The sequence below is a fragment of the Vicia villosa genome, linkage group LG1, assembly GCF_029867415.1.
Source record: "Vicia villosa cultivar HV-30 ecotype Madison, WI linkage group LG1, Vvil1.0, whole genome shotgun sequence".
Lineage (NCBI taxonomy): Eukaryota > Viridiplantae > Streptophyta > Magnoliopsida > Fabales > Fabaceae > Vicia > Vicia villosa.
Window position 1 is genome coordinate 235,926,761 of NC_081180.1, and position 27,843 is coordinate 235,954,603.

Consider the following 27,843-nt stretch of genomic DNA (forward strand, 5'->3'; position numbering starts at 1 on the left):
TTAGATAGTAATAGTTAGTTTGGTTGTTTTCTATCATTTTGACCATAGGAGTTGAAACAATATTATTCTAGAAACAATAGCAGCATCTCCAAAATTGAGTTTGTTAGATAAATTAACATTTCTTTAATCAATTAAACAATATGAGAATCTTTCATTAAAGGAAGATCCTAATTGTTTTATAAGTGACATAGGCCCGATTGTAAGGCCAACTACACCTGAACTTTTTCCGATATCCGATAAATTATTAGTGTGTCCACATCCCATAACAATGTTAGAAAATGATATGATGGATTCAGAGGTAGACTTTAATGTAATTAACTCTAAAATAAGATCTCCTCGTGTTTTACCTCCACGACCATAATCTAATGTGTATTCCCAAGAATCTTTATCATTAGAACAAGAAATGTCTTCTTCCCTAGATTTGCATCTATTAGAAGAACATGAAATTTTTTGATAACTAGAAGGTTTTGAAGGATTAAAAATTGGAGAAGTTTGGTTGTAACATATATTATAGGGCTTACATTGAATCCAAATTAAAATACTTCCTGAATCTAAAGTAGCGTATACCTTAAATAGCGGGGTACCAACAAAATTACTTATTAGATATTCACCTTCATCATAGATCAAAGACGACTTAGGTATGTTTTAGAAGAAAAAAAATTCTTTTTTGATATAATTAGCACGATTGATAGAGCGATATAAATAACTTAGTTGTGAATAAAATATAATCTTAAGTTATGAGATTTAAATTGTTATTACGGGGGTGTCCAAATCATAACATGAGCATCATGGATCAGATGCAGAGCTATATCAAAGGGCTCATGAGTCACACATGCGTGATATTGGAAGCTTCCGCAGAAAGCACAATCAGATCAATGACCGAAGAAGGCATTAATTGAAAAATATGTTTGAATGAATACAACTCAAAAAATGAAAGAACGATTAAGGCTGAACCTGCAGATACACCAAAAGGTATGACATATAAGGAGTCATAGAGAATCAGTGTTTTAAAAACAAGACAGGATTGTCCTATCAGACCGGTTGAATCGAGAATCGGCAAGATAACCGGTCTTGTTCAATAGTTGGATCGGAAATGTCATTGAACCGGTGTGAATCGGTCAAAACCGGTGTAAACCGCTAAAATCGGAAAAACCGGCTATTTAAATGCATTTTTTAATTTTTTGATTTTTTTAATTTTAGAAAATTAAAACAACGTAGTTTTGACTATTTTAATGAAAAATTAAAATAAATAAAAAATTAAAGAATAGTAGCAGATGTGATTGATTTTGTTACCGATAGTTTTGATATCGAAGAAGGAGATCCCAACATTGAAACAATTTTTCTTTTTTTGAAATTAAATTTACTAAACAATTGAATTATTTTGTTATAAATTATTCAATTCGATTATGTTGCGATTAAACTTTTGTTTGCAATTATATGTTATAATTATGTACTATTAATTTATTGTGTGCGATACCTATGTGTAAAATTTGAATTTAAATTATGAACTTGTGAATTTATTTATAATCTGATATTTTAAAAAAAAAATTAAGTGCTAGTTATATTTTGTAGAGACTGAATCATCCGGATCGACAGATTTTATACTTATATAATTTTGTTATAACGACCGGTCTATTCAACCGAGTTATCCGGTTTAACCCGGTTTAGTCATGTGGTTCGACCAGTGACTCAGTGGTTCGACGAGTAAACCAGTGACCCAGTACCCTCACCGGTTTGATGTCTGGTCCAATTTTTAAAACACCGTAGAGAATACTTTAATTCTTATAAGGTCAATCTTGGAAATTTGTAAGGCCCTGATTGATGTTAAATTAGAGGAGCTCATGTTACAATTTAACATTAAGTAGGTCATTTTTAATGCTTATGAAAAATACAATATCAAACGATTTGGAAACTTGTTGTCGAGTTGAAGTTAAAGGAACCATGTAAGATGAAGGAAGCTTGAAAACTTGTTGCCAAGTTGAACTCATGATTTTTTTTATTCTCAACTACATTTTATGCGCTCATTACACTACTACATTTTTGGCCTACGGCCACGCTAAAATTTTCCACAGCTCAGAAACTGTGGCCACATATATGATTTGGCCAGGGTCTTCAAAGCGTAGAATTATGTTATAAAATATTTAATCCGGAGTATGAAACAGTGGCCTTTACTTCAATTGCCACGGTTAGACAACTGCATATATTTTTAGCCGCAAAGGAAAACCGCGGCCTTATAATTTTCACTTCAAACTGTGGCCCAACCCTAAAAAAATATATCCCTCCAAAATTTCCCTCTTTTTTTTGGTTTCCCTCTCATAATTATTTTCTTTTATAATTTTTTTAGATTAAAAAGGTAAAAGAAAAATTGAAAAGATAAATACACAAACCCTAAAATCAATCAAGCTCTCTCTTTTTTCTCTTTCCCAAACACACGGTGCCGCTTCTTCAATCCCACTCAATCTCAATGACGTTCATCAGCGGCTCATCCTCCGCCGTCGCCGCTTTTTCCTCCTCCGTCAAATTCTCCCCTTCTCACCCTCCCCCCCTTCTCAATTCCCTAAATGCACATTTTCTCCCCATCGAACCCCTCTCAATCACCCTAAATGCACCTTCCGTTCCGAAAACCCCCTTCCTCAAAACGCCGTCGTTTCAAAACCTTCTCCTCTCGAAATACTCAAAACCTCTTCAGTTGACAGTAAGAAATTTTCCATTCCTCATTCGTTTCATCATCATCAAATCCTCACTCTTTCAATTCAATCCAATTAGGTTTATATTACAGGTTGTTGTTGAGCTGAATTAATTTTGTTTCTTTCTTTGTTGTTGTTGTTGTTAGGATATACAAAGGAGAAGAGCAGTATCATTGTTATTGGACTCAATGTTCATACTGCTCTGGTTGAAATGCGTGAGAAGCTTTCTATTCCAGAAGCACAATGGCCTCAAGTTATTCAGGAGCTTTGTGCTCTTAATCACATAGAAGAAGCTGTTGTTCTCAGTACGTGTAATCGAATCGAGATTTACCTTGTTGCTCTCTCTCAACACCGTGCTGTTAGAGAAGTCACAGATTGGATCTCGAAGATATTAATACTTTTTGATCCAGCTTCACTTTATTATATGTTAATTTATATTGTTTTAATGTAAATGATTCAGTTTTTTATTATAATTTGTTTTGATAATTTTGCTGTTAAGTGGGGTTTCAGTATCTGAGATTTGTAAGCATCAGATCTTGTTGTATAATAAGGATGCAACACAGCATCTTTTTTAAGTTGTTGCTGGTCTTGATTCACTTGTACTTGGGAGGTTCAAATTCTTTCTCAGGTTAAACAAGTTGTGAAAAGTGGAAAACGGGTTCGAACTAAAACGAATATATCATTTGGGTCAGTTTCTGTATGTATTTGGTAAAATTGTATGTGTATTTTATTCGTAATTGAATCCTATTATATAAGTTAATCATGTTAATTTGGTTTTGAAACTAAGAAATATAGTTTTGAAACTATAACTTACTTGTATTAGTTCACTGCTTCACTTTATATGAAAACTACTATTGCAATAAGAATTAAATGTGAATGTGCTTTATGATGTTATATACCTTATCAATTTTCTTCAGGATGATGAATTGAGGATCGAGGATAGACTCTATATCTAAGAGGATCGAGGAATTGCGAGACAAAGAACTTCAGCCACAACTTGAGGAGTTAATTGAAGGGTATGATTCTTTAGATTCCTCTTGTTTTACTAAGGATCTTATTCATGCGATTAACATGTTAAGCTATAATAACCTTTGAATATGGATCAACATGTTATGCTAAATATGAACCTGTTGCTTTGGTGTTTCATATGACTTAATGATTTGCTACTTAACCTACATGTAAACTTGTTAACTTGTTTTTGTACTAGTGAGCGACTAGAGGGCAGTATCAAAGAGAGAAGTCCTGTGAATGTGATTCACGAATTTTGGTACCACATGCATAGTGTCAGTTGCATCATATGCATTGGTTATAACATGATTGGATGAGATCCAGTGTTATGCCTTGGTGTGTTTACATGATTGATGTATTGAGAAGATGTTGTTAATATAACTTGATCATTGATGAAATTGATGAGTTGTGGGCCGATGGCCAATATTGTTGGATTGATGCTTGCTTGTTGTAATAATTCCGATTATGTGTATGATTGAGTGGATGATAATTACTATGAGATTTTATTGCTTATGATTGCATAATGCTTATTAATTCGAATGAAACTCACCCTTACTTTGATGATTTCAGATTAAGGATGTAGCGGCGTCTTGATTGGGTGAAGATAGCTTGTAGGCTAGCCCGTAGTTCGTGTCGAGTCATGCTCTGATTGTAACACTGGGGAACGCTAGTTTAGAGACGAATTACTCTGTTGGCTTTGTTGTTTTATAATTGTATTAGAGTAACTTGCATGAATGATGATGAATATGCAATGTTATGAATTATAATCCGCTGTGTTGAACATGAATTGTATTTATGTTAAATGGTTCCTCGTGTGGCATGACAAATGACTATGGTATTTTATGTATTAAGAAGTTGTGACATCCTTGTATTTCATGTTTACTCTGATTATTATTGTATTTTCCGCGGGGGTTTAGAAGGGTGTTACACCCCTCATTACTACTTCCTTTCCTTCATTAGTAACCACACACTCAGCCTTAGTGAAGTTAACTTGGTATCCTTGGTCACAATGTTGACTAATGCTTATGAGATTAGCAGTCAAGCCTTTGACCAACAAGACGCCTTCCAAGTTTGGAACTCCCGAGCAGTCTAGTTTTCCAACCCCTTTGATTTCTTCTTTAGCTCCATCACCAAAAGTTACATAGCTAGTAGAATGGTTTTTGATATCTACTAATAGATTCTTGATTCCAGTCATGTGTCTGGAACATCCACTGTCAAAATACCAATCTTCTTTGGTTGATACTCTGAGAGATGTATGAGCTATTAAAGCCATATTTTTAGGTGTCCACTGTTGCTTCTTGATGGGAATGATCTGCTTGGGTCTGTTGTATGGAGCTTGGTCTGGGTATCCATATAATCTGAAACAGAAGGGCTTAATGTGTCCAAATCTACCACAGTAATGGCATCTCCATCTTTGAAATTTCCTCTTCATTTTACTTTTGTCATGATGTTGAGTCACATGTTTTGACATTGGGTTCAACATCTTAGATTCTGGTTTAGCATTACTACTCACTTGAGGATGTTTCGTTGCACCATCAAATCCTATACCAGACATATCTCCTGAACTCTTCCCAATCTGTAAAATCTCTTCCAACATATCAGAACCACTGTTTAACATTTTGACAGATTTTGACATCTGATCAAGTTTGGATGTTAGCATGGTAACTTCACTGTTTAGACCAGATATAGTTTCACGAAGCCCTGTGTTATCAGCCTCTAACTGAATTATGTGTTTCTTCTACTTTTCACCTTGTTGACAAGCTTCAGCACTTCTGATACATAGCTTCCTGTAAGATGCTGCCAATTCTTCAAAGGTTAGCTCATCTTCACTAGAATCTTCATCAGAGACATAAACACTAGTAAGGGCTGTGACATGTTTGGCAGATTCTTCTTCACAATCACTTTCAGAATCTTCATCAGACCAGGAGACTGACAGTCCTTTCTTTTGTTTCTTGAGATAGGTGGGACATTCAGCTCTAATATGTCCATATCCTTCACATCCATGACACTGAATTCCTTTGCTTTGATTGTACTTTTCTTCGGGTTTAACCTTTCTGCTAGAGTCATAGGATCTGTTAGTGTCAGATGAGATGTTCTTGACATTTGGTCTTGACTTCTGATCCATTCTTCTCATAATCTTGTTAAATTGTCTTCCAAGCATGGCTATAGATTCAGATAAATTTTCTTCTCTACCTTCCTCTACTTCTTCTTGAGAGTTGGACACAAAAGCTAGGCTTTTATTCTTCTTTTCAGTATTGTCACTGATCCCCATCTCAAAGGTTTGAAGAGATCCAATTAATTCTTCTACCTTCATATTGTTGATATCCTGTGCCTCTTCTATAGCTGTGACTTTCATATCAAATCTCTTCGGCAAGGATCTAAGGATCTTCCTCACTAGCTTTTCATCAGACATTTTTTCTCCTAAAGCTCCTGAGGTATTAGCAATTTCAAGTATATTCATGTGAAACTCATGAATACTTTCATCATCTTTCATCCTTAGATTCTCAAACTTTGTAGTTAGCAACTGAAGTCTTGACATCTTAACTTTGGAGGTGCCTTCATGAGTAGTTCTGAGGGTATCCCAAACATCTTTGGCTAGTTCACAATGGTGTACTAGTCTGAATATATTTCTATCAGTTCCATTGAATAGAGCATTTAAGGCTTTAGAGTTGCCAAGAGCCAGCTCCTCCTCATCTTTGCTCCATTCTTCCTCAGGTTTGAGGGATGACTTGCCGTCCTTTCCAGTAATGACAGGATGTTCCCATCCTTTGTTTGCAGCTCTCCATGCTTTACTATCCAAGGATTTCAGAAAAGCCACCATACGAGGTTTCCAATAATCATAATTAAATCCATCCAGAATGGGTGGTTTGTTCACAAATCCACCACCTTCCTTGTCCATAGTACCAGAAAGTGTTGTCCATAGATCTCACCCAGTAAGAAAAACAGGCAGGGTGCCTGCTCTGATGCCAATTGAAATTCTGGAGTCAGATACGTGATGTCGAATAGGATGTCACGACACTACTATCTGAATAATTTAAAACTAAAGAACAAGAAAGAACAAATAACACAAGAGAGTTGTTAACCCAGTTCGGTGCAATCACACCTACATCTGGGGGCTACCAAGCCAGGGAGGAAGTCCACTATAAGTAGTATCAATTTAGAGTAATACAATTCAAGATTACACCTTTCACTTAATATCTACCCAATGCAACTTCAACCTAATACTACTTAGATCAGAGATTCCACTCACTCCCCCTCAATCACAGCAGTGATGAAAAACGCTCAATGAATACGAATAGAAAACACACTTCAAGGACACAACTTGATCTTGCTTAAAAGCTTCAATCAAGTACAATGATACTCTTGCTTAAAAGCTTCAAGTACCTCTTACAACTCAAACAACAACACCTAGACCAAGACAACCATCATGATGATTGTTTGGCTCACAAGAAAGCTAGAACTGAAAAAACCTAATAACGAACAACTCTTAAAGCTTCTCAATCAAAAACCTAATGACGGGCTGCAGCTTCTTCAAATATATATAGCCTTCAAAACGCAGCAGCTGGGCCTTGGATCCAAATTAGTCTTTAACTTAATTAAACTAATTTCCACAAATCAAGGAACCAAAATAATAGCAAATAAAGACGTCCTTGAAAATATCAAACAGATCATAATCTAATATTTCTAAGTAAGGCACAATCCAATATTTTCAAGTAAGGCGCACAGGATCTAAACAGATCACGCAAACAGAATTAGTAACAGAATAAGATGTACCAGCTACGGGTGTCATGACATCGGCCTTGACATCAGGTAAAGGCCTGCACAAATAAAAACTTCACTATAGTAGAATGCATGTCATGACACCAGTTTTGACATGATAATATCACAATGAGTTTTACCAAAAATTACAGCCAATCAACAACATCTACAAGCATCTCTAGTGGAAGCTAGGAAGTGATCATTGGAATGCAATACCTCTGTAAGCAACCTCTCTGAGGCTGGTTCTAAAACATTGAGGACAATGTTTAGTGCAAGTGTGGGAGGGGTTCTTTTCAGTTGCCAGGTGCTTTTAGTTGATTTCCATTTTTTGTTTTTGTTTGTGGGTTGTGTTGACATTGTGTTATAGATTGAGTGATGGATGCCGAATGAATGATGAATGGTAGTTAGTGGATGAAAGGTGCAACCTGAACTTAATCTCTCGAGGTACTTTGGAAGTGGACATAGCCGAAAGTGTCGGACACAACATGAAGAACTGGACTGAGAAGGTAAGTGGTGAAATCGAGCCCGAAAGGAAAGTCACATGACATAAAGGGTGTGTTAAAGCTGCAAACTTAGCCTACATGGTGAGGAACATAAAAAGCCAAACACATGTAAAGATCATCATGAGAGTGAAATCAGGTATGACTTTATCTCTCTAATTTTGCGTTTGTCCTACCGACACAGTACAAATATGAAATCACACACTGAGGCACTTGTTTGTTCTCCCTAGAGCCTTTTCGTCCTTCATTTATTTTTGTTTTATCCCTAGTTAAACCCGTTGAGCCATTCCCCCTTGCTTGTTTCAACCCACACATGTCATTCTTAACCATAATTCTATCATTTTTGTTTGGCACTTGTGTAGTTATTGTTTCTTTTGAAATTGTGTGAAATTGTAAGTTTGGGGTGATGCTTAAGAAAATAAAAGGCAAGTGTGATATAAAAAAAAAAGAGAAAAGAAAAGTTTGTAAAGCAAAAAAAAAAGTTTGAAACACTTGCCTAAAAAGATTTGAAAGACTCGAACGATGTTGATACCCGGTAATTAGGTAAAAAGGAGAGTCTAAGAAGAAATCCCCTCACACAAAACCGAACACAAAGACGAGAAAAAAAAACATAAGTGCTAGTTCATAAACCATTTGCATATAAATCTCTTGTTTATCCTTCCTTCCACCTCAGCCCCGTTACAACCTAAAAAGTCCTCAAAAGTGTGTGAATTATTTTTATGTAGTGAAAGTAGGATGTATGCAAAGTCAAGGGTTGATATTGCATATTATGATGTTGAGCGAAAAACACTCTAACCCCGAGAGACAATGTGAGAAGTGTGAAAAGTTTGCAGGTGAAATACACTCTGTTGTGAAGTGTGATGGGCAACAAGGTTCGATAAGCCCAAAAGCTTAATCACGAAAGGAAAGTAAGTTGCGAAAGACATCGACTATGTTGTGGAAAAGAAAAGTTTAAGGTAACCTCGGTTTGATCTCTTGCATCACTTGAGGACAAGCAATGAGATAAGTTTGGGGTTGTGATCGGTCACCATTTCTACTTAATTTTGTCATAAATTCGGCATAACTTCGCCATACTTGGTAACACTTTGTGGTGGTTTTTAAGTGTTTTTCTTTGATTCATCTAGTTCTAGTTATTTTGTGTGCATATTGTTTTTGTGCCATTTATCTTTGTCTATTAGGTGCTTTTGATCTCTCTACTTGGTGGTTGTAGGTTAATTCTGGATCAGATGGAAATTGCACAAGTGTTGGTGTAACAGAAGCTGAAAATCGTGACAGGCGTGTAGTATTTTGATCATAACTGGAGCTTCGTAACTCGGAATGACGCGGTTCCGGTGGCAAAATTTTTCTAACAAAAAGGGCTACAACTTTGATGTTGAAGTCAAAGCCAAAAGAGGCAGGGTCGGACACGGTCAGACCGTGTCAAGTGACATGGCCGTGTCCGACCTGCTGAAGAATTCTCCCCAAAAGTGGCAGAAGCTGACACGGTCAGCCCGTGTCAAGTGACACGACCATGTCAGCCTGTGCGGACAGAATTTCTAATTTTCTATGTTTTTACAATTTTAAAGTTCCGGGGGCAATTTGGGTATTCCGGCTGAGATCTGAAAACCTAGAGGGATTAAAGAGGATTGAGAGACAAGGAGAAGGGACTTTTGCATCAGACGATAGAAAATCACAGAAGAGAGAAGATAGCTTCATCAAGAGTTTTGGAGATGGAGGGATTCAAGGGTTTCCACCATTGAAGATCAAAGTCACCATTATTTTTTAGTAATGTCTACATTCTTTATTATGTCTTTCTTGAATATTATAGGAGGCTAAACCCCCCAATGCTAGGGGGTGGTCCTGATTTGGTTTTTGTAATAACGATGAATTTGTGATTTCGTCAATACATTGGTTTATATTATTCAGTTAAATTATGCAATGTTCTTCATGTTTTCTTTATCGGTCAAATAAGGATTAATCCATGGCTAACAAATATAGGACTGTAGTTGTTAGGGTTTGTGCATAATTTGATTATAGTAGATATCACCTAGGACTAGGGATACCCTATAATTACCACATAATCTTGATTATATAAATGCTTGGTTTCAATTTAGGTTCCTAAGGACTTAGGATTTAGGTTGGAAGACCAAAGGTTTTCTCACTAAGGACTTAGGAGGAAACACCCTAAGGATGTGGTAACTGAATGTTATGAACTTGTTGAAGAGATCTTAATTCTAAGTGTTACATGCCAAATCAACCACTCACCCTAGCATCTCATATATTTGATAACAAAAAATCCATTTATTTTATCGTTATTTTTACTTTGCAAGGATTTAATCCCCCAAAACCAAAACATTAATCTTTTGTTCAATTGAATCATATTTTATGAATCTGTATTTCCTACGCAGTCCTTGAGATCGACATTCGGGGAATTTTTCCTATTATTACTACAGAGGAAAAAATAGTACACTTGCTATTTTTCCGATCAATCTTCATCTATGGTAAGGTTCTTGAAATTTTTATTCTTGGTTTCATGAGTAACTAACGTATTCGAGGTGCATAGTTGTGTTCAGGAGGTCATTTAGGACAGATGCAACGTAAGACATGTGACTCTAATGGCCTGGATCGGAGTCCACCATGATTAGGGCATGAAGCCTCTTTTGCATCGTATCTCACAATATAGGAACTTTCAGCCAAAACGAACGTCACCATTGGGTTCGCAGGCCTCGGTTTAGGGGGGTAGGGTTAATCTTAAGTGTTTTCGTTGAGGTTTTTGCAGGTCCGATCGGAATCTCAATCGGAGAAGGCGGTGGAAACAACCGGCGGCGGTGGTTATGAAACTATCATGGTTAAGTCCAAATCCGCGTGGCACTTCCAAGCAATCCCATTGGCCAGTCTAAAACGCCAGACTGTCTCGTTGCGTTTGATTGGTTCCTCATATGGCACTGGGCCCACGCGTTTGTTTGTTATTTCAAATTAACATGTTTCTTTTGTATTTTATTTATTGATCAATGAGAAATATACTAACAGAAAACAAGCATAGGATGGTTGGTTAAGCGTGATAGTTGGCAAACCTCATGATCTGGGTTCGATACCCAGGGAGGTATTTATTTTTTCTTTGACAATTCTCATTCACAGATCCCACATAACAAACCTACGTGTTCCTACCATGCACCTTCAATCCAGCACCATCAGATCAAGCCTGGGTAGGATCTAACATTCAAGAACTTGGAGGTCCATCATGCACCCTCGAGACCTCAATGTACATGATTACTGCCAGGTTTCTCCATATATTTATTTTATTATTTATCTTATTATATTAATTGTTTAGATTAATTGTTTATTTAATTTAATTAATTTATATAATTAAGATTAATATAACAAAACCAGGATTAGGGTTAGGAGTATAACATTTCCTCCGATTATTCGATTATTTCGATTAATTGATTTTAATCAATTATAACAAAAAATCACAAAAAACCTAGAAAGGTTTATGACTATTAGGGTTTGCCCAATCCCATTGCCATTTGGCAAAGAGCATTAACTTTTAGTTAATTCTCTTCTCGACCCGACTAAATCTATTAGTCGCATTAGACAAGAGATAAAAAATTACAAGATTAAAATACATTCAATTTGCTGCCCACGATGATCGAATCTATCGATCAGAGTAACCAGCAATGCCCATTAATCCGTTAACTATAATGATCAAACCTATTGATCATCGCAACTAACGGTGACATATTAAATCAGGGTTGTACGCCCAAATCTAAAACATTCAAAACACTTCAAATCAAACTACGGATTTTCATCCTTTTCAATCAGGCAATTCAAAATGCCTTTCAAATCACAACTTCTAAAACTACGATAGGCCATTCAAAAAGCCTTCAAACACCTCCATAATCAATTCTAAGGCGTACAACTCTGTGCCCGAACTACGTTGACTCTGATTCTCCATAAGGAGATACGTAGGCACTTAGATAACCAAGGCGAGTCCCCTTCCCTAAAACCTCCATTCAGTTCAAATCGCCCTTTTCACTTCTTTAGCTATTATCCTAAATATTTTAGCCATAAACCTTTATTTTAAGATCAAACCTTAGGAAAGGGTTGAGGGTGCCTAACACCTTCCCTCGACCTGATTATAATAATCTTACCCCGATCTCTTAACTGCGTAGGGTTTCCTATTCGCCCTTGAGAATAGATGACGACTCTAAATCTTTATTTTTAGGGTAGGTTGCTACAACTGGCGACTCTGCTGGGGATTAGTGATAACAAAACTTTAAATTATTATGCTCCTAGGTTTTGGCAGGGTTTAGGTTTGTGGTTAATGGTTTAGGTTTTGGCGAATTTTTAGGGTTTGGCTAATTCGCCATTTTTAGGGTTTATGGTTTTTTTATAAATATTTAAATTTTATTTATTTATTTATTTATTTTCCATTACATGTATTCACCGCAATTTAATTAAATATTTGTTTATTTGAATATTTATTGTTTTATCGCATTTTTGGGATATATAAATTGCTGTTAAACCTAAGCGTGTAAATTATATTTAAGACCAGAGGGGAATGACATCGCCTATGAGTCTTATTATAATTCCGCTCATAGTGGGTTGAATATCCGGAAAGGTCTGATACGAGGCTTGACCTTGTTGAGGGCTGGACTTGGTATTTGGCTGATCTCTCTAGGACCTACCCCTAAAACTCGAACCTCATGGATAAATGAGTTTTTCTAAAGTCCAAAGAGACAAAAAGTCTCGGCGGCTATGAATGACCCCATGAGACCTTCTAGAACATACCAATGGGAAAGGGAGGCACCCTAAGCCGTTACGTCGAACCTATGAACCTAGGGCTTACGTGCTTACGTGCTTATTATATATGTGCAATTTATATACTGCGAATGCCTTGCATTTTAATTTTTGCAGGTATTCCTACGCGTTCCCTGGCCTACAGGGACTCTATTTCTAAGACCATGTCCTTCCCACGAAGGACACCTTCATTTATGCACGTTGATTGGCCTCTCGATGGCCATGAGACCTAGTGACTGTCATGAACGGTCACTCCGCGCCTGTATCTACGCACTCCCTAGCCTGTAGGGACTTTCCTTATATATCCTTGTATTCTTACAACTACGTGTCCTTCCCACGAAGGACATCTTCATTACGCACGTCAATTGGCCTCTCGATGGCCATGCGATCTAGTGACTGTCTTGAACGATCACCCCGTGCTTACATCTACGCGTTCCCTAGCCTGTAGGGATTATATTTCTAAGATCGCATCCTTCGTACGAAGGACATCTTTGTTAGCATACGTCAATTGGCCTCTCGATGGCCATGCGATTCAGTGACTATCTTGAACGGTCACCCCGTGCTTACATCTACGCATTCCCTAGCCTATAGGGATTCTAATTCCAAAATCAGACCCCTCATACAGAGGACATCTTTGTTAGCATACGTCAATTGCCCTCTCGATGGCCATGCGATCTAGTGACTGTCTAGAACGGTCATCCCGTGCTTGCTCCTACGTACTCCCTAGCCTGTTGGGATTTTCTTTTACGTCCATGTATTTTTACAACGACGCGTCTTTCCCCTGAAGGACGTCCACAATAATGCATGTCGATCGGCCTCTCGATGGCTATGAGAGCTGGTAACTATCTTGAACGGTCAACCCGTGCTTGCTCCCGCGCAACCCTCTAACTCGCATGGTTTTGGATTTCCATTTATACATCTTTCATCCCTAGCCTATAGGGATTTCTCTTCATCTGATATCGTACTAAGATAGGTTTTGTTCCGCTTAGAGAACCTTCCCACGAGGGACAACTTCATTGGTACAAGTCGAACGACCTCTCAATGGCCATGAAATTTGGTGACTGTCTTGAACGGTCGCCAGCCGCTACCTTCTGCATACTCCCTAACTTAAGGGATTTCCATTGGCGTGTCATAACATCTATCTTACAAGGATTTCACGAGGGTATAATGTCGCCTCTAAGGCTATCCCTAGGATTATACGTCACCCGTCTGCATTGCATACACGGAGTTATAATACAAGGAATCTCTCGCATAAGTATGCATTTGCATTTTCATGCATTCATACATTTACATTCGCATCTTCATCCGCATCCACCTGTTCCGTGCTAGCCGATTTCCCGAGACCAAAGAGGATCATAAACTATGGAGAAAGGAGGAATGAGCCTTACTAAGAAAAAAGAGGATGCCTTTCGCCATGCCAGTTACATGTCCATGCCTTTTCATAACAGGATTGTAAATCCAATAAAGGTTGTCATCGAGGAAGGATTAGTTCAACAAAGAAGTTCCCTCATAGATACACTCAAGGGGTATCTAGTCATAAAGGGGTTCATCTCAGAACATAGCAAAAACTTACAAGGAAGCTCTACGATAACTAAAGGGCAAGGATTAGTCCAACTAGGGAAAAATCCTGAACAAAGATGCATAACTATGATGGAGAGAAGGCGACATGCGTTAACTCCACACCAAGGAGAAAAAGGGTCATAGGTGTTCTCTATCAATCTAAAATTCTAGGGGTTACGAACGGTGTGATACTATCCTTATAAAAAAGCAAAAGAGGTTCAGTCAAAGGAAACTCATGAAGTTCCAATATGACGAAAACCCACCGCTAACAATTTATTCCCGACAGGTTTGACGTGCCCAAGGGAAATTCGAGGTTGCCCTTACTTCTATAACTCCAACGAGCTATATACGCTTTGGTTATCAACAACCTATCATTGGAGCATCATGCAAATACAAATAAGTCATGCATTGCATACATTGGTTGATACTACACTACACCTTTTCAGGTAGTCTTCTTTAAGACAAATCATACGTGTGGTGTCGTTTTCTTTACCTCCCCGTTTCACTTGGGAGGACGGCACACTAGACCCATCACGCGAAATTTGGAAAGACAATGCGCCCAGGGCGGGATGAATTTTGTTTCAGTTCTTCCTACGATATCACACGAACTTTTTAATTATCCTAACGATTAGGAGAAGGGAAAAAGATCTCAAATAAACCCTAGGAGTTTTCTAAATGTGGGGATTCACCTAGACTAGAAATTCTGGAGTCTGGGGGGTCGGTTATACATAGGGAAGAGTTTAAGCACCCTACATATACGTAGTACTCTATGGGAACCTTCTCTGTGTCTATGTGTTTGTGTTTGTTGCCTATTATTGGGAAAGTTTCTCCTTTGTGTTAGGAGATGGAATTGAATTGAATTAAAAGAAGACAGACAAACTATTTTTGGTATTTTATTAGCTCGCTGAGATTCCTTGTGAACCTCATGCCTACATATCCCTAATGGAAGTCAGAGCTTAATGTCGTTCGGGGAACTAATTAGGGAAATTAATGATTTTTTGGTGCCTTGCTTGAAGCTCAAGGTTGATGCTTGAATTAAATCTCTGTTTACAGTAAAGAGACATGAAGTCATCTTTATAGAGAGGTATTTCTACTATTCCACCACAAACATTTTAAAGTGACAGAAAAGCTGAATTCATTTCATTAAGATAGGGATCTTACTTGTATGTTTGCAAGTATGCCAGTTGAGTGTCTCTTAAATGAAAGAAGGATTCTCATCCAAGTTAGGGAAAGTGTACAAGTCTGGGTTTGTTTGCCTTAGAGCATGCCTTTCAAAGTTCTAAATGGGAGAATGTTTGAAATTGAAATTGAAATTGAAATGTTTGTTTGATTGAATGTGGTGAGATAGGAGAAAGATCTCTCTATAGAGATAAGCTATATATATCTACGGTATAAAAGATTTGATTTTTAGCTGGCTTGTATTAGGCCCAAGCTTGAGGCTTTTGATTGATTTATTTTTTACTCTAGGAGATGACTCCACTGGGGATTAACTACAGGGAATTTGTGTTCTGTACAAAGCCCAGAATTGAGGCTGACTCTAGTTGGAGAGTGTTTATTTTGATGGATTTTATTTGGTGTTCTGTACAAAGCCCAGAATTGTGGCTGACTCTACTTAGGGAGACTCTACTTTGTGCGTTGTATGAAGCCCAAGGTTGTGGCTACTCTGGCTAGAGAAAATATTGTTTTCTGCCTTGTACAAAGCCCAAGGTTGTGGCGGACTCTTAAAGAAACTGAGTATGGATGACTCTATGGGGAAAAGATCCTAGAGGTTAGGAATCTTTGACACAGGAAATGTGGTTTATCTGCCTTGTACAAAGCCCAAGGTTGTGGCTACTTGATGATGAAGGACTCACTGGGAAGACTCTATTATCTGCCTTGTACAAAGCCCAAGGTTGGGGCTGACTCTTAACTGGGGAAGTTATTGTTTCATGCCTTGTATGAAGCCCAAGGTTGAGGCTGACTCTTTTAGGGAGTTTTACTCTACTGGAGGATTTATTTATTAAAAGACTTTTTTTTTGTGTTTTTTTAGGCTAACCCTTTCCAGGGGTTTTGACTCAGCTGATGAAATTACCTTTTGAAAGACTGATCTTTGGAAGCTAACCCTTTCCAGGGATTTTGGATTTAAATGAGTAATTTTGTAGGCTAACCCTTTCCAGGGATTTTGGATTTAAAGGAGTGATTTTTGAGGCTAACCCTTTTCAGGGATTTTTGTTAAAATGAAGGAATGAATGGAGGCTAACCCTCTCCAGGGATTTTGTTAAAAATGGCAGAAAGATTAACTATTTGAGACTTCTTGTTTAAAGCCCAAGATTAAGGCTTACACTGACTGAGGATAGATAACTACGGATCCTAGACTCTGCTAAGGAAAATTGATGAAGATAAGAGTGATAGAGACTGTCCATGTCTCTCATTCCAAAAGGTGTACTCAATATGAGATTGAGATAATCTTTGCTTGTTTAAAAGTTTGGTTTGAAGAATGGAAGAAACTCACCAGGGTAGGTTGAAAGGTAACTAAAGATTTTTTCCTATGTTTATAAGAAACCTGATGGGTCCTTGTATACAAGCTCCAGAGGAAGCTGGAAATTCTTTTAAGAAGCCCGTGGGTCCTTGTACAAAGCCCAAGAGGAGGCTAATCGAGGGTCATCGAGGGTCCTTGTTATAGCACAAGAGAAAGCTATGTAGTTTCTGAACTTATTTTGGTTTTAAGCAAATGGGTAAGAGGTTTCACCGGGAATAATTCCTCTTTGGGTGGATGTGTCCTAGTTTGGGTTCTAAGGATTTCTCCAAGATGTTTCACCGGGAATAATTCATCTTAAGGGTTTGAACTAACAGATCTCTAATTAGGAAAGAGCCTTCACCGGGAAGATATTCTCAATCCTAGGCCATAGTCCTATAATATATATATATATATATATATATATATATATATATATATATATATATATATATATATAGTTTAACTGTCCTAGGGTTTACACTCAAACGTAGTTCTAAACAATATATAAACCGTTATATATTTGACAGTAATTTAAATAAAGACTGTAAATTGAAAGTTATAAAGCCTAACCTGGATGGAGTGGAGGCCTTTGAAGAAGTATGTACAAAGCCTTACCAGCAGTTTTATTGATAGTTGAATATTTATGATAAACAGTTAAAGGTTTTTGAAAACAGAAGAAGTGAAGATGGACAAAGGTCACATAGGTATCTGAAGAGTTTCACCGGGAATAATGCCCTTCAAATACCAGGAGAATATTTTGAAAACAGAAAGAAGATTTTGTAAATACAGTTTTTGAAAATTGACAAAAGTCAACTTAATTATGAAAAAGGCAAAGCCTTCACCTAATTAAGACCTAAATGTTTAGGGTTTTATCACAAAAATAGGTGCAAGAGATTAAGTTTTGAAAAATAAAAAAAATATATATATTTTTTAAAGTATTGAAACATACTTAAAACATATGATTTTAAACCTAATTAAAATATATTGGAATAATATATTTTTTGTGATTTTTTTGGATATCCTTAAAATAGATGTATTAAATAAGAAATGTGTGAAAAATCAAGTGAAAATGATCTAATTTGATAGGAAAATTAATTAGTTGAAGTTGTGAAGAAATTGAATGAGAAAAGAGCTAAAAAAAATAGATTTTGTCTCCTAAAGGGCTTGAACCCACGCCCTCTAGGTTGCCAGCTAAAACACTTACCATCTGGACCAGGCGCGCAGCTTGTTATGTGAATACCTCCAAGTCATTATATTTCAAAACAAGTTCATAAATGAGTGAAAAAAAATAAATGAAACAAAAGGTCTGAGGGGGGATCGAACCCCGGACCTAAGGCATGGCAAGAGTTTGGACGCGCGTTGTAACCATTGGGACACTACGATGAATTCGTAAGTGACACACCTATCATTCAAAATAAAATAAATTCGTTTTTGGGAAATTCAAAAAAATGGCGCCACCATCTTCATCTTCAACCTCAAGCTTCAAATTTTTGAATTTGCTATCTCCGTTTCTCAACCAAACTTAAAGATGTAAACATGGATTTTGCTCGTTTTTGAACGAGGATCATGATGGTATCCTTTGATTTTATTTATTTTTAGTGTAATTCAAAATTCACACGCATGAACACGAAGAACCCTAAAACTGAAATGAAACATGAAATACTCTATATGCATGATTTGATGCAATTGATTGAGGGTTAATGATCCTTAAAGGTGCAGAAACCAACTGGTAACTTCATTTTTAATTTATCATGCGTGAATTATAGAGTTTGAAGCTCTTAAAACTTACCTAAAAAATGGAGATCTGGCTCTGATCAAAGTGTGTTACAGAGTTGTTGTAATGATCCAGATAGCTTCAGTGATCCCCCTGGAAGGTGTTGAGATGCTTAGCTTGGATTTAAACTGCCCAAAACCCCTTGCTCGACCCCAACTGCAACGGCTCCAAGTGAGGGGTGAAGATGATGATTCTCCATGTACAGAAGTGTTCCAGAGGTTTGGATCACCTCTAAATGCCTCCCCTGATGTGTTTGAATACTTACTTTCAAAGGAAGAGCTTTGGTTTGAAGAATCTGAGTCTTCTTGCCAAAGAACCTTTGAAAAACTTAAGTATGAAGAAAGAAGAGAGAAAGCAAGAATTTTGTTGCTTTGGTGTATTTAATCCTAAGGAATGCACTTGTATTTATAGGCAAATGATGCAGAGCAATTGGAGATAGTAAGCTTGCTTAGTGAAGTGAGTTTGGTTTTCTTAGCTATGAAGGAATTCAAGGAATCTTCAAGATGCAATGATGGTGTTTTCGAGCTAGCTCCCCATCCATTGATCTTTTCTGATCTTAGGGGACAGACATGAAGTTTAGAGCTCTCTAATTGGCTTAGAAAAGATTCCAATTGATGAATCACCATTTGCCATAAATCTACAACTTTCATGTTGGAATTTTTTTTCAGTTTGTAGGTGAAATTTTGAGATACTCCCTTCCAAAGTTTGGTAAAAATCACTTGAAAACACTTAGAAAATTTTCTAAGTATGAAAAGTCAAACTTTGACTTTTTGATTCTTGATTGATTTTCTTGATTTTCCTTGATCAAATGACTTCAAATATCATATATTGATGATTTAAAACTTCAAAAGTCATGGTTGACCAAAATTTCCAAAAAGTCAATGGTGATCTTGTACAGTTAACTTTTTCAGGTGAATCGCGTTACTGGAGAATTCAAGTGAATTAAGCTATCCTTATCAAATGAATGATATGAATGGATCATATTAAGTTATTGGAGGATATTGAGCCATGCTTTGAGTTTTAGATCCATCCCCTGATTAAAAGTCAACTGTCCAGGTGAATTAGGGTAAAAACCCTAGTTGTCGACCAGGTGAAATTGGTGATTGTAGACCTTGAATTGAAGTGTAATGCCTTATGGATATTGTCATATGAGCTATTTGAAGATGATTGATGCCTTTGAGTGATGCCCTGGTGCTTTCTAGGGTTTCCCAAATGTGATCCCTGATTTTAGTCCTTGATGAGGCTCAAAACCCTAGACTGGTGAAGTCAACAAACTTGGGTTTAAGTGATGGGTGTCTAATCAATCATAGGTGAATAGAATGAAGTTTTTGAATCCTATGTTTGTGTTATAGACCACCCCTTTTATTGACTGATCCTTTGCCTGAGCTCTTTTATATCTGAACACCCTCGATTAAGCATCAGACGAACAAGTGACTGTTCTGAGCACCTGTTTTGATTCTGATGAAAATCCTGAGAGTATGACATCTCAGGGGGGGTCAAAATTAGGGTATGACACTACGATCCTTTCTAGGAACCTCTTCAGGTAGTCTTTTTAAGACATTACCATTCTAAGAATCTTTCTAGGTAGTCTTCTTTAAGACAATCATCGCCATTTCCAAGAACCTTTTTAGCTAGTCTTCGTTAAGACATTCTCTTTCTAAGAACCTTTTTAGGTAGCCCTTTCAGACATCTTTCCAGACAGTCTTCTTTAAGACATCCCTTATCCTTTGTTAAAAAAAAAACCTCTTCAGGTGGTCTTCTTTAAGACATTCTACGAACCTTTCTAGGTGGTCTTTTCTAAGACATTCACTGTCCTCTCCAAGAACCTTTTTAGGTAGTCTTTGTAAGACATTTTTACGCCTGTCCAGGTGGTCTTCTTTAAGACAAATTTCCATCCTTTCCAGGAACCTCTTCAGGTAGTCTTCTTTAAGACATTATGTTTCTAAGAACCTTTTTCAGGTAGTCTTCTCTAAGAAAATCATTGTTATTTCCAAGAACCTTTTTAGGTAGTCTTCCTTAAGACATTCTAAGAACCTATTCAGGTACTCTTTGTGAATACAAGACTACACTCTAAGATGTTTTTGATTTATGGCAAACTCAAATGAGCATCCAAACAACAAGGAGGAATCGGAAAAGCAAAGCATTTAATCACTCATGAAAGCACAGGATGATCTACTATGCATAAAGGTCGACTCAACACAAGCTGAACAAGAAAAATGCAGAAAATCAGCAGTTAGGTCGACCTACTGTCAACCCATGTCGACCTAAAATGAAGAAATCTTCATATCAGTCTGTTAGGTCGACCTACACATCAACTAGGTCGACCTAATCTGAGAAAATGTTCCCAGAACGCATCAGAAGAGGATTCTGGTCGACCTACTCCTTCAACAGGTCGACCTAACTGGGAGCAAACTTCAGCAAGCACTGCTAGGTCGACCTAACCCCTACAAGAGGTCGACCTAACTGATCAAGAAAGTTCAAAAATCAGTTTTTCTTGGTTCCAACTGTTATGCAATCATATATATTGTGCAAGGGTAATTATTCAATGCACCACCAACGATTGAAAGATACACAAACGCTTCTCATCTTCGTTCTTCATCATCTCCAACACAATTACACATAATCATTCTTGCGTTGCGGGTTAGTGATGAGTTCGATAACGTCCATGGAACGGAATTGAAGATTCCTAGTGGGTGAAGGTTTGTGGGGTTTGTGGTGAATAAAATCTGCGGGTTTTGTCCTCCACGACGGGTGGTTCTTGGGGGTTTTTATCAAGAGGCGTTCATTGAGGATTCGGCTGAGTGTAACGATTGAGGAACGGGGAGTTCAAGGAATCAAGACACTGCAGAAGGGAATCAAAGTGAAGCTCTTGGATAACCTTGATCTTGCTCAAGATTAAGGGGGAAGAAGATTCAAAGGATCGACATAATTGGTTTATCGTTTATCGCTTTGTTATCTTCTTTGTATATACTACTTTCAACATTAATGAAAGATTACCCAATTTCAATTTGGAATTGGGGGCAGACCTAGTCGTAGCGAGGACGATCGACGAACTGCCTAAACAAATATCGTGTTCTTGTCGCTTTTACTTTTTCATTTACATTCTGTTCATATTTGGTTATAATAGCAAATTGATCAACGATTCGAGTGTTAAGATTGTGAACTAAGAACGTTCATAAACATCACAATCCATCACACATTGAATTACCTTCAATTTGATCATTATCACCAAGTGTTTGTATATTTGTTTCTATCACTCTTACTGCATTGCAAACATTGTCCATCATACAAAAAGTTAATCTGATTTTCAATAAGAGAAACGCCTTGATTCTGCAACATATACTCTTATCATTCAATTCAAGTCCTTGACTGGTTTTTAAACACATATATAATCGTTTCGATAGTGGTTCGGAATAGACGCGAGTCGATTCAGAATCACTTCCGCTGAAAAGTCGTTTAAATCCGTAAAACTGTGAACGATCTATTCACCCCCCCTCTAGATCCTAAGGCCAGCGTCTAACAAGTGGCATCAAGAGCTCTGGTTTATTCCGTGCTACGTGAAACACTTATTGGAAAGATGGCTTCCGGACCTAAAGGGGCTCATAATAGAGCTCCAGTTTTCAACGGCGAAAACTACGGCTATTGGAAGGATTGTATGTGTGTCCATATCAATGCAATTGATAGGAACATCTGGACAGCTATTGTCAATGGTCCATTTCAGATAACCATGACAAATGCAGCTGGTGCAGTTGTTCCGAAACCAGAAGATACTTGGAATGCTGAAGATGAAAAGAGATATGCATACGATTGGAAAGCGAGAAACATTTTAATCTCAGCTCTAGGAGTTGATGAATACTATCGCGTTTCCCATTGTAGATCAGCTAAAGCTATGTGGGACACATTGCAAGTTGCCCACGAGGGAACGGATGATGTCAAACTAGCTAGGATCAATACGTTAACTCAAGAGTTCGAACTCTTCCACATGGAAGATGGTGAATCCATCGAAAACATGCAGAAGAGATTCGTTCATCTGAAAAATCGATTAAATTCTCTTGATAGACCTGTTTCCAATGCAGTTGCTACTAACAAAATCTTAAGGTGTTTGAACAGGGAATGGCAACCCAAAGTTACAGCAATTAAGGAAGCAAATGATCTCAACACTTTAGACATTACCACCCTTTTTGGTAAACTAGAAGAACATGAACAGCATCTTAAATGCCTTGACATGCATGAGAAAAGGACAAAGAAAGAAAAGAACATGGAGAAAGAGGTAGAGAAGAAGTCAATAGCTCTAAAAGCTTCGAGCTCCAAGACCTCAAAACGAGAGCCAAAGGATAGTGACACAAGTGATGACGAAGACTCCGATGATGAGGAAATGGGACTGTTTGTGCGAAGATACAACAAATATCTAAAGAAAAATGGAGCAAAACATTCCGACAAAGGCTTGATCAACTATAGAAAGCAATCAAACATGTTCAAACAAGATGACGACAACAAAGGAAAGATCAAAGGTCTTTGCTTCAATTGTGGGAAAGCCGGTCACTACAAACCGGATTGTCCATACCTTAAGAGAGAGAAGGAGAAGAACCAAAGCAAAGGTCATAACAAATCTAAAAGAGCCTACATAGCATGGGAAAGTGATTCATCTAGTGAAAGCTCATCAAGCGATGAAGAAGAATCAGCAAATCTTTGTTTCATGGCTCATCAAAACAAGAAAAAGAAAGCTGTAAGTCATCTTAAACCTGAACTCGTAGATAAGGTATCTCATTCTCAACTAAAACTTGCTTTTGAAGAATTACATAGAGATGCAATTAAAGCTTTCAAACTTTTGGCCTCAAATAAGAAAATATTTTCATATCTTGAATCAAAAGTTGAGAAAACCGAAAAGGATATGGAAGCTTTAAAACAATCTATGCTAGACATTCAAAAGGACAAAGTTGAAATAGATCCTACATCATGGTTTGGTTGTGAGACATGTCACATTTGGCAAAAAGAAGTAAGAGATCTAAAATCCAAGTTAGACAAGGCTATACAACCAAAAGTGACTTTTGCGGTTGATCCAAATAAGTTCAAAAGATCGTATACTCCTTTATATAGTAAATACACTTTTGTACCAAAAGTATCAACTAGCAAAACTTCATATTCTCATCATATTACCTGTCATTATTGTTGCAAAAAGGGACATACCATTGAAAAATGCAAATTTAGGAGAATTTTAGTTCCTAAAGGAGTATTTCAATGGTTGCCTAAGTGCAACAAATTGTGTACTCACCATCCAGGACCCAATGAAGATTGGGGACCTTCCACTCTAATTTAATTTCGCAGGAAATGTGTCTTGACATCGCCGAAAGGTGGTGGTTCCTTGACAGCTGGTGCTCAAGACACATAAAGAAAGACATACCTCTCTTGGTGTGTCATCTATAAAGACAGATTGAAGAACCATACTTGGCAGAGGAATGTAGGTGACCTGGCCATCACAAATGTATAAGATTCATCACAAATACAGTTAACCCGAAAAACACATAGGACGCATTACTTGATGTGCAAATTGGCAAGTTGCATTGCAGAGAGATTTTAAACCTATTCTTAGCGGAATATTGTTTGGGACTATGTCCCGCATCCGGGAAAACATCAAGTAATCGATACTAGATGAGTTTTTCGCAAAAATCAAGCAAAAATCAACGCGTGAAACATTCCATCAAAACAATTCATCATCAAATCTAGGAGTATGGCATACTGACAAGAAGACTCCACACAATGATGACAAAACACCTACATATTGAGAAAGCGGTAACATGTTTATTGTTCACTTCCAAAAATTTTATTGATGCTATAATATGCTATCAATTAACATGCTTATAGTGACTTCATGTGTTCTTATCTACTCTTCTCAAATACTTATGTATATGTGTTCATCATTTTCATTCATAACATACAATGTTTGTGCATTCAAGCAAATGACAAAACAAAAATACATCATATAGAAACATTTCTAAGGCATTTTCATCATTTAAGGAAACTTAGGTCGACCTACTCTGTATTTGAGTCGACCTACACAAGAAGCTTCTTCACAGAAACTAAAAAGGCCCAGTTGCGTCGACCTACTCACAATTTAGGTCGACCTAAATTGGTCATTTGTTTTGTTACTTCTGTTAGGTCGACCCAGCCTCACTTTAGGTCGACCTACTGCTGTTATTTTTCCAGATTTGAGTCTGTTAGGTCGACCCGACCCATTTTCATTCATTCAAAACATTCCATTCTTGCATTCCCTCTCATTCTCATCACATTTGGTACGGCTAACCCTAATTCCTCAAACTCAAAATTGTCCAAAAATCATCCCTCTCACACAAAGCATCTCCAACCATGCCTCCAAAATCAAGAAAAGGAAAGGAAATTGCTTCCAGTTCATCATCTCAACCGGTAAGTGCTCTTGTTCATCCTGATTGTAGAGAAAACTTTGAGAAGTGGCAGATGAAAAGAAAAATTGTTAAGCAATACACTTATGATCCAAATCTTGTCGAAAACATGCATATCCCTGATGTCGCTGCGTTAATTGAACATCAAAATATTCATCCCTTAGTGCAATGTGATACCCCGTACTGTGAAAATACCGTTTGGGCTTTCTATGCAGGATTTACAAAAGGGGACGGTTGTAATTTCCGTTTCAAAATGGGATCTAGGTCGCACGTTGTTGACAAACGGGTCTGGATTAGTATCTTTGGTCTGAAAATCGTAGGTGATGAACTCCGTATGGTAGACGGGGATGTACCGGGAAACTATGACCATGAGGCCTATATGAAGTCAATCCTCAAAGACCCTTCCGTATTTGACAGATCAAATGAAACAATAACAGCCGGTCATTTGAAGCGAGATCCTAGGCTCTTGAATTGGGTAATCTCAAGAATCATTCGACCAAGGGCAGGAGGATATTCGAGAATTGAAAGGAATGAAGTGGTGCTCATGTATCTGCTGCAAAATAGAACGCGTTTACACTGGCCTCCCTTCCTTGCTGCTAAGTTTCATGAGGTCAAACAGAAAACTACAGCCCTGTGTTATTGATCAATCATTCAAACAATTGTCAACCACTTTGGTATGCGACTTGATCACTTACACTACACTCGCATACATCAATCCCAAGAATTCTCACAAACCACCTTGACTCTTATGGGATATCATTGGAATCCTGTTAGGAAAACCTATTATCTCATTCAAAAGGGAACAGGGAAGGTTATCTACAACTATGATGATCCTACAGAATTTGGTCACACTGCAGAAAATGAAGAAGAAGGAAATGATCAAGAAATAGCAAATGATGAGGATCATACCATGGAAGACGCAGCTCATGACATGGATGCAAATTGGAGATATATTCCTCCACAACAAGAGGATATCCCTTGGGGATACACAGCTCCACCTCCTCCTGATCAATCCAACATAATATCTATGCTTGAAGCTATGCAACTTCAACAACAGCAGAACTTTGAAACTCAACAGCTTCAATTTCAAACAATGCAGCAGCTTCAACAAGATAGATATGAGGAACAACAACGTCAATATCAATCGTTGTACGGCATGGTTCAGGAACAAAAGAACGATTTTGAGACGTTTGCATCCAACTCCGTATTGAGGCAGAATCAGTTTGAGGAAACGGCATTGCATCGCCATGCTAACATAAGCCAAAGCTTCAACACTCTTAACATGTCTGTGCTGGATTTGTTGGAACAGGTTGAAGAAGATCGACCTCATACATTTCAAAGAGGAAGAGGAAGAAGGGGCAGGCGTTAGGACATATTGTTTATCATATCATCATTTCATTACATTTCATGTCATTAAGTTTTTTTTGTTAAAAACATTATATGATGTAGTACTCTCTGTTTTTCTTTTATTAATCTCTTGAACTACTATGTATGGTGTTGGTTTTTCTTTAAAACATGTTTAGTTCTTATGATTTCACCATTTACATGTTATCTATCTCTATGACTACCGGTATTCTTTATTTCTCTTGTTACTCTCCTACTCTGTTTTCTTTGTTTCTCTTTTTGATGTTGTCAAAGGGGGAGATAGATACAATAGATGCTGAGTGTACGGGGGAGCTTTGTGGAGAGATTGCTTGGTTGAGAAATAGATGCTGGATGTACGGGGGAGCCTTGTTGAGTCTGTGTCACTTCCACCAAAGCTTTTGACTATGGGTTTGCCATCATCAAAAAGGGGGAGTATGTGAATACAAGACTACACTCTAAGATGTTTTTGATTTATGGCAAACTCAAATGAGCATCCAAACAACAAGGAGGAATCGGAAAAGCAAAGCATTTAATCACTCATGAAAGCACAGGATGATCTACTATGCATAAAGGTCGACTCAACACAAGCTGAACAAGAAAAATGCAGAAAATCAGCAGTTAGGTCGACCTACTGTCAACCCAGGTCGACCTAAAATGAAGAAATCTTCATATCAGTCTGTTAGGTCGACCTACACATCAACTAGGTCGACCTAATCTGAGAAAATGTTCCCAGAACGCATCAGAAGAGGATTCTGGTCGACCTACTCCTTCAACAGGTCGACCTAACTGGGAGCAAACTTCAGCAAGCACTGCTAGGTCGACCTAACCCCTACAAGAGGTCGACCTAACTGATCAAGAAAGTTCAAAAATCAGTTTTTCTTGGTTCCAACTGTTATGCAATCATATATATTGTGCAAGGGTAATTATTCAATGCACCACCAACGACTGAAAGATACACAAACGCTTCTCATCTTCGTTCTTCATCATCTCCAACACAATTACACATAATCATTCTTGCGTTGCGGGTTAGTGATGAGTTCGATAACGTCCATGGAACGGAATTGAAGATTCCTAATGGGTGAAGGTTTGTGGGGTTTGTTGGTGAACAAAATCTGCGGGTTTTGTCCTCCACGACGGGTGGTTCTTGGGGGTTTTTATCAAGAGGCGTTCATTGAGGATTCGGCTGAGTGTAACGATTGAGGAACGGGGAGTTCAAGGAATCAAGACACTGCAGAAGGGAATCAAAGTGAAGCTCTTGGATAACCTTGATCTTGCTCAAGATTAAGGGGGAAGAAGATTCAAAGGATCGACATAATTGGTTTATCGTTTATCGCTTTGTTATCTTCTTTGTATATACTACTTTCAACATTAATGAAAGATTACCCAATTTCAATTTGGAATTGGGGGCAGACGTAGTCGTAGCGAGGACGATCGACGAACTGCCTAAACAAATATCGTGTTCTTGTCGCTTTTACTTTTTCATTTACATTCTGTTCAT

At 37.6% G+C, this 27,843-nt stretch overlaps 2 protein-coding genes across 2 annotated transcripts in view; both read left to right on the forward strand.

Moving 5' to 3' along the window:
• Positions 1-268: 268 nt before the first annotated feature.
• On the forward strand, positions 269-3,855 carry LOC131596849 (glutamyl-tRNA reductase 1, chloroplastic-like). Its single transcript, XM_058869588.1, has 4 exons — positions 269-310; positions 2,404-2,695; positions 2,834-2,992; positions 3,605-3,855. The coding sequence occupies exons 1-4, from the start codon at positions 269-271 to the stop codon at positions 3,607-3,609; spliced, it is 498 nt and encodes a 165-aa protein (XP_058725571.1). The 3' UTR covers positions 3,610-3,855.
• A 4,084-nt stretch (positions 3,856-7,939) lies between these two features.
• Positions 7,940-27,843, forward strand: part of LOC131596858 (uncharacterized) — a 47,784-nt gene continuing 27,880 nt past the window's right edge. The window contains exons 1-2 of the mRNA XM_058869595.1: positions 7,940-7,960; positions 10,713-10,890. Of these exons, the coding sequence (XP_058725578.1) occupies positions 7,940-7,960; positions 10,713-10,890 (199 nt within the window). The remainder of the gene's footprint in view (positions 7,961-10,712; positions 10,891-27,843) is intronic.

What these genes read in the sequence shown, in the direction of transcription:
- LOC131596849 (XM_058869588.1), top strand. Translation starts at nt 269, where the DNA reads ATGTTAGAAAATGATATGATGGATTCAGAGGTAGACTTTAAT. An exon ending in ATTCAGAGGTAGACTTTAAT is followed by an intron (nt 311 to 2,403) that starts GTAATTAACTCT and finishes AAATCAATCAAG; the next exon opens with CTCTCTCTTTTTTCTCTTTC. An exon ending in CAAAACCTCTTCAGTTGACA is followed by an intron (nt 2,696 to 2,833) that starts GTAAGAAATTTT and finishes TGTTGTTGTTAG; the next exon opens with GATATACAAAGGAGAAGAGC.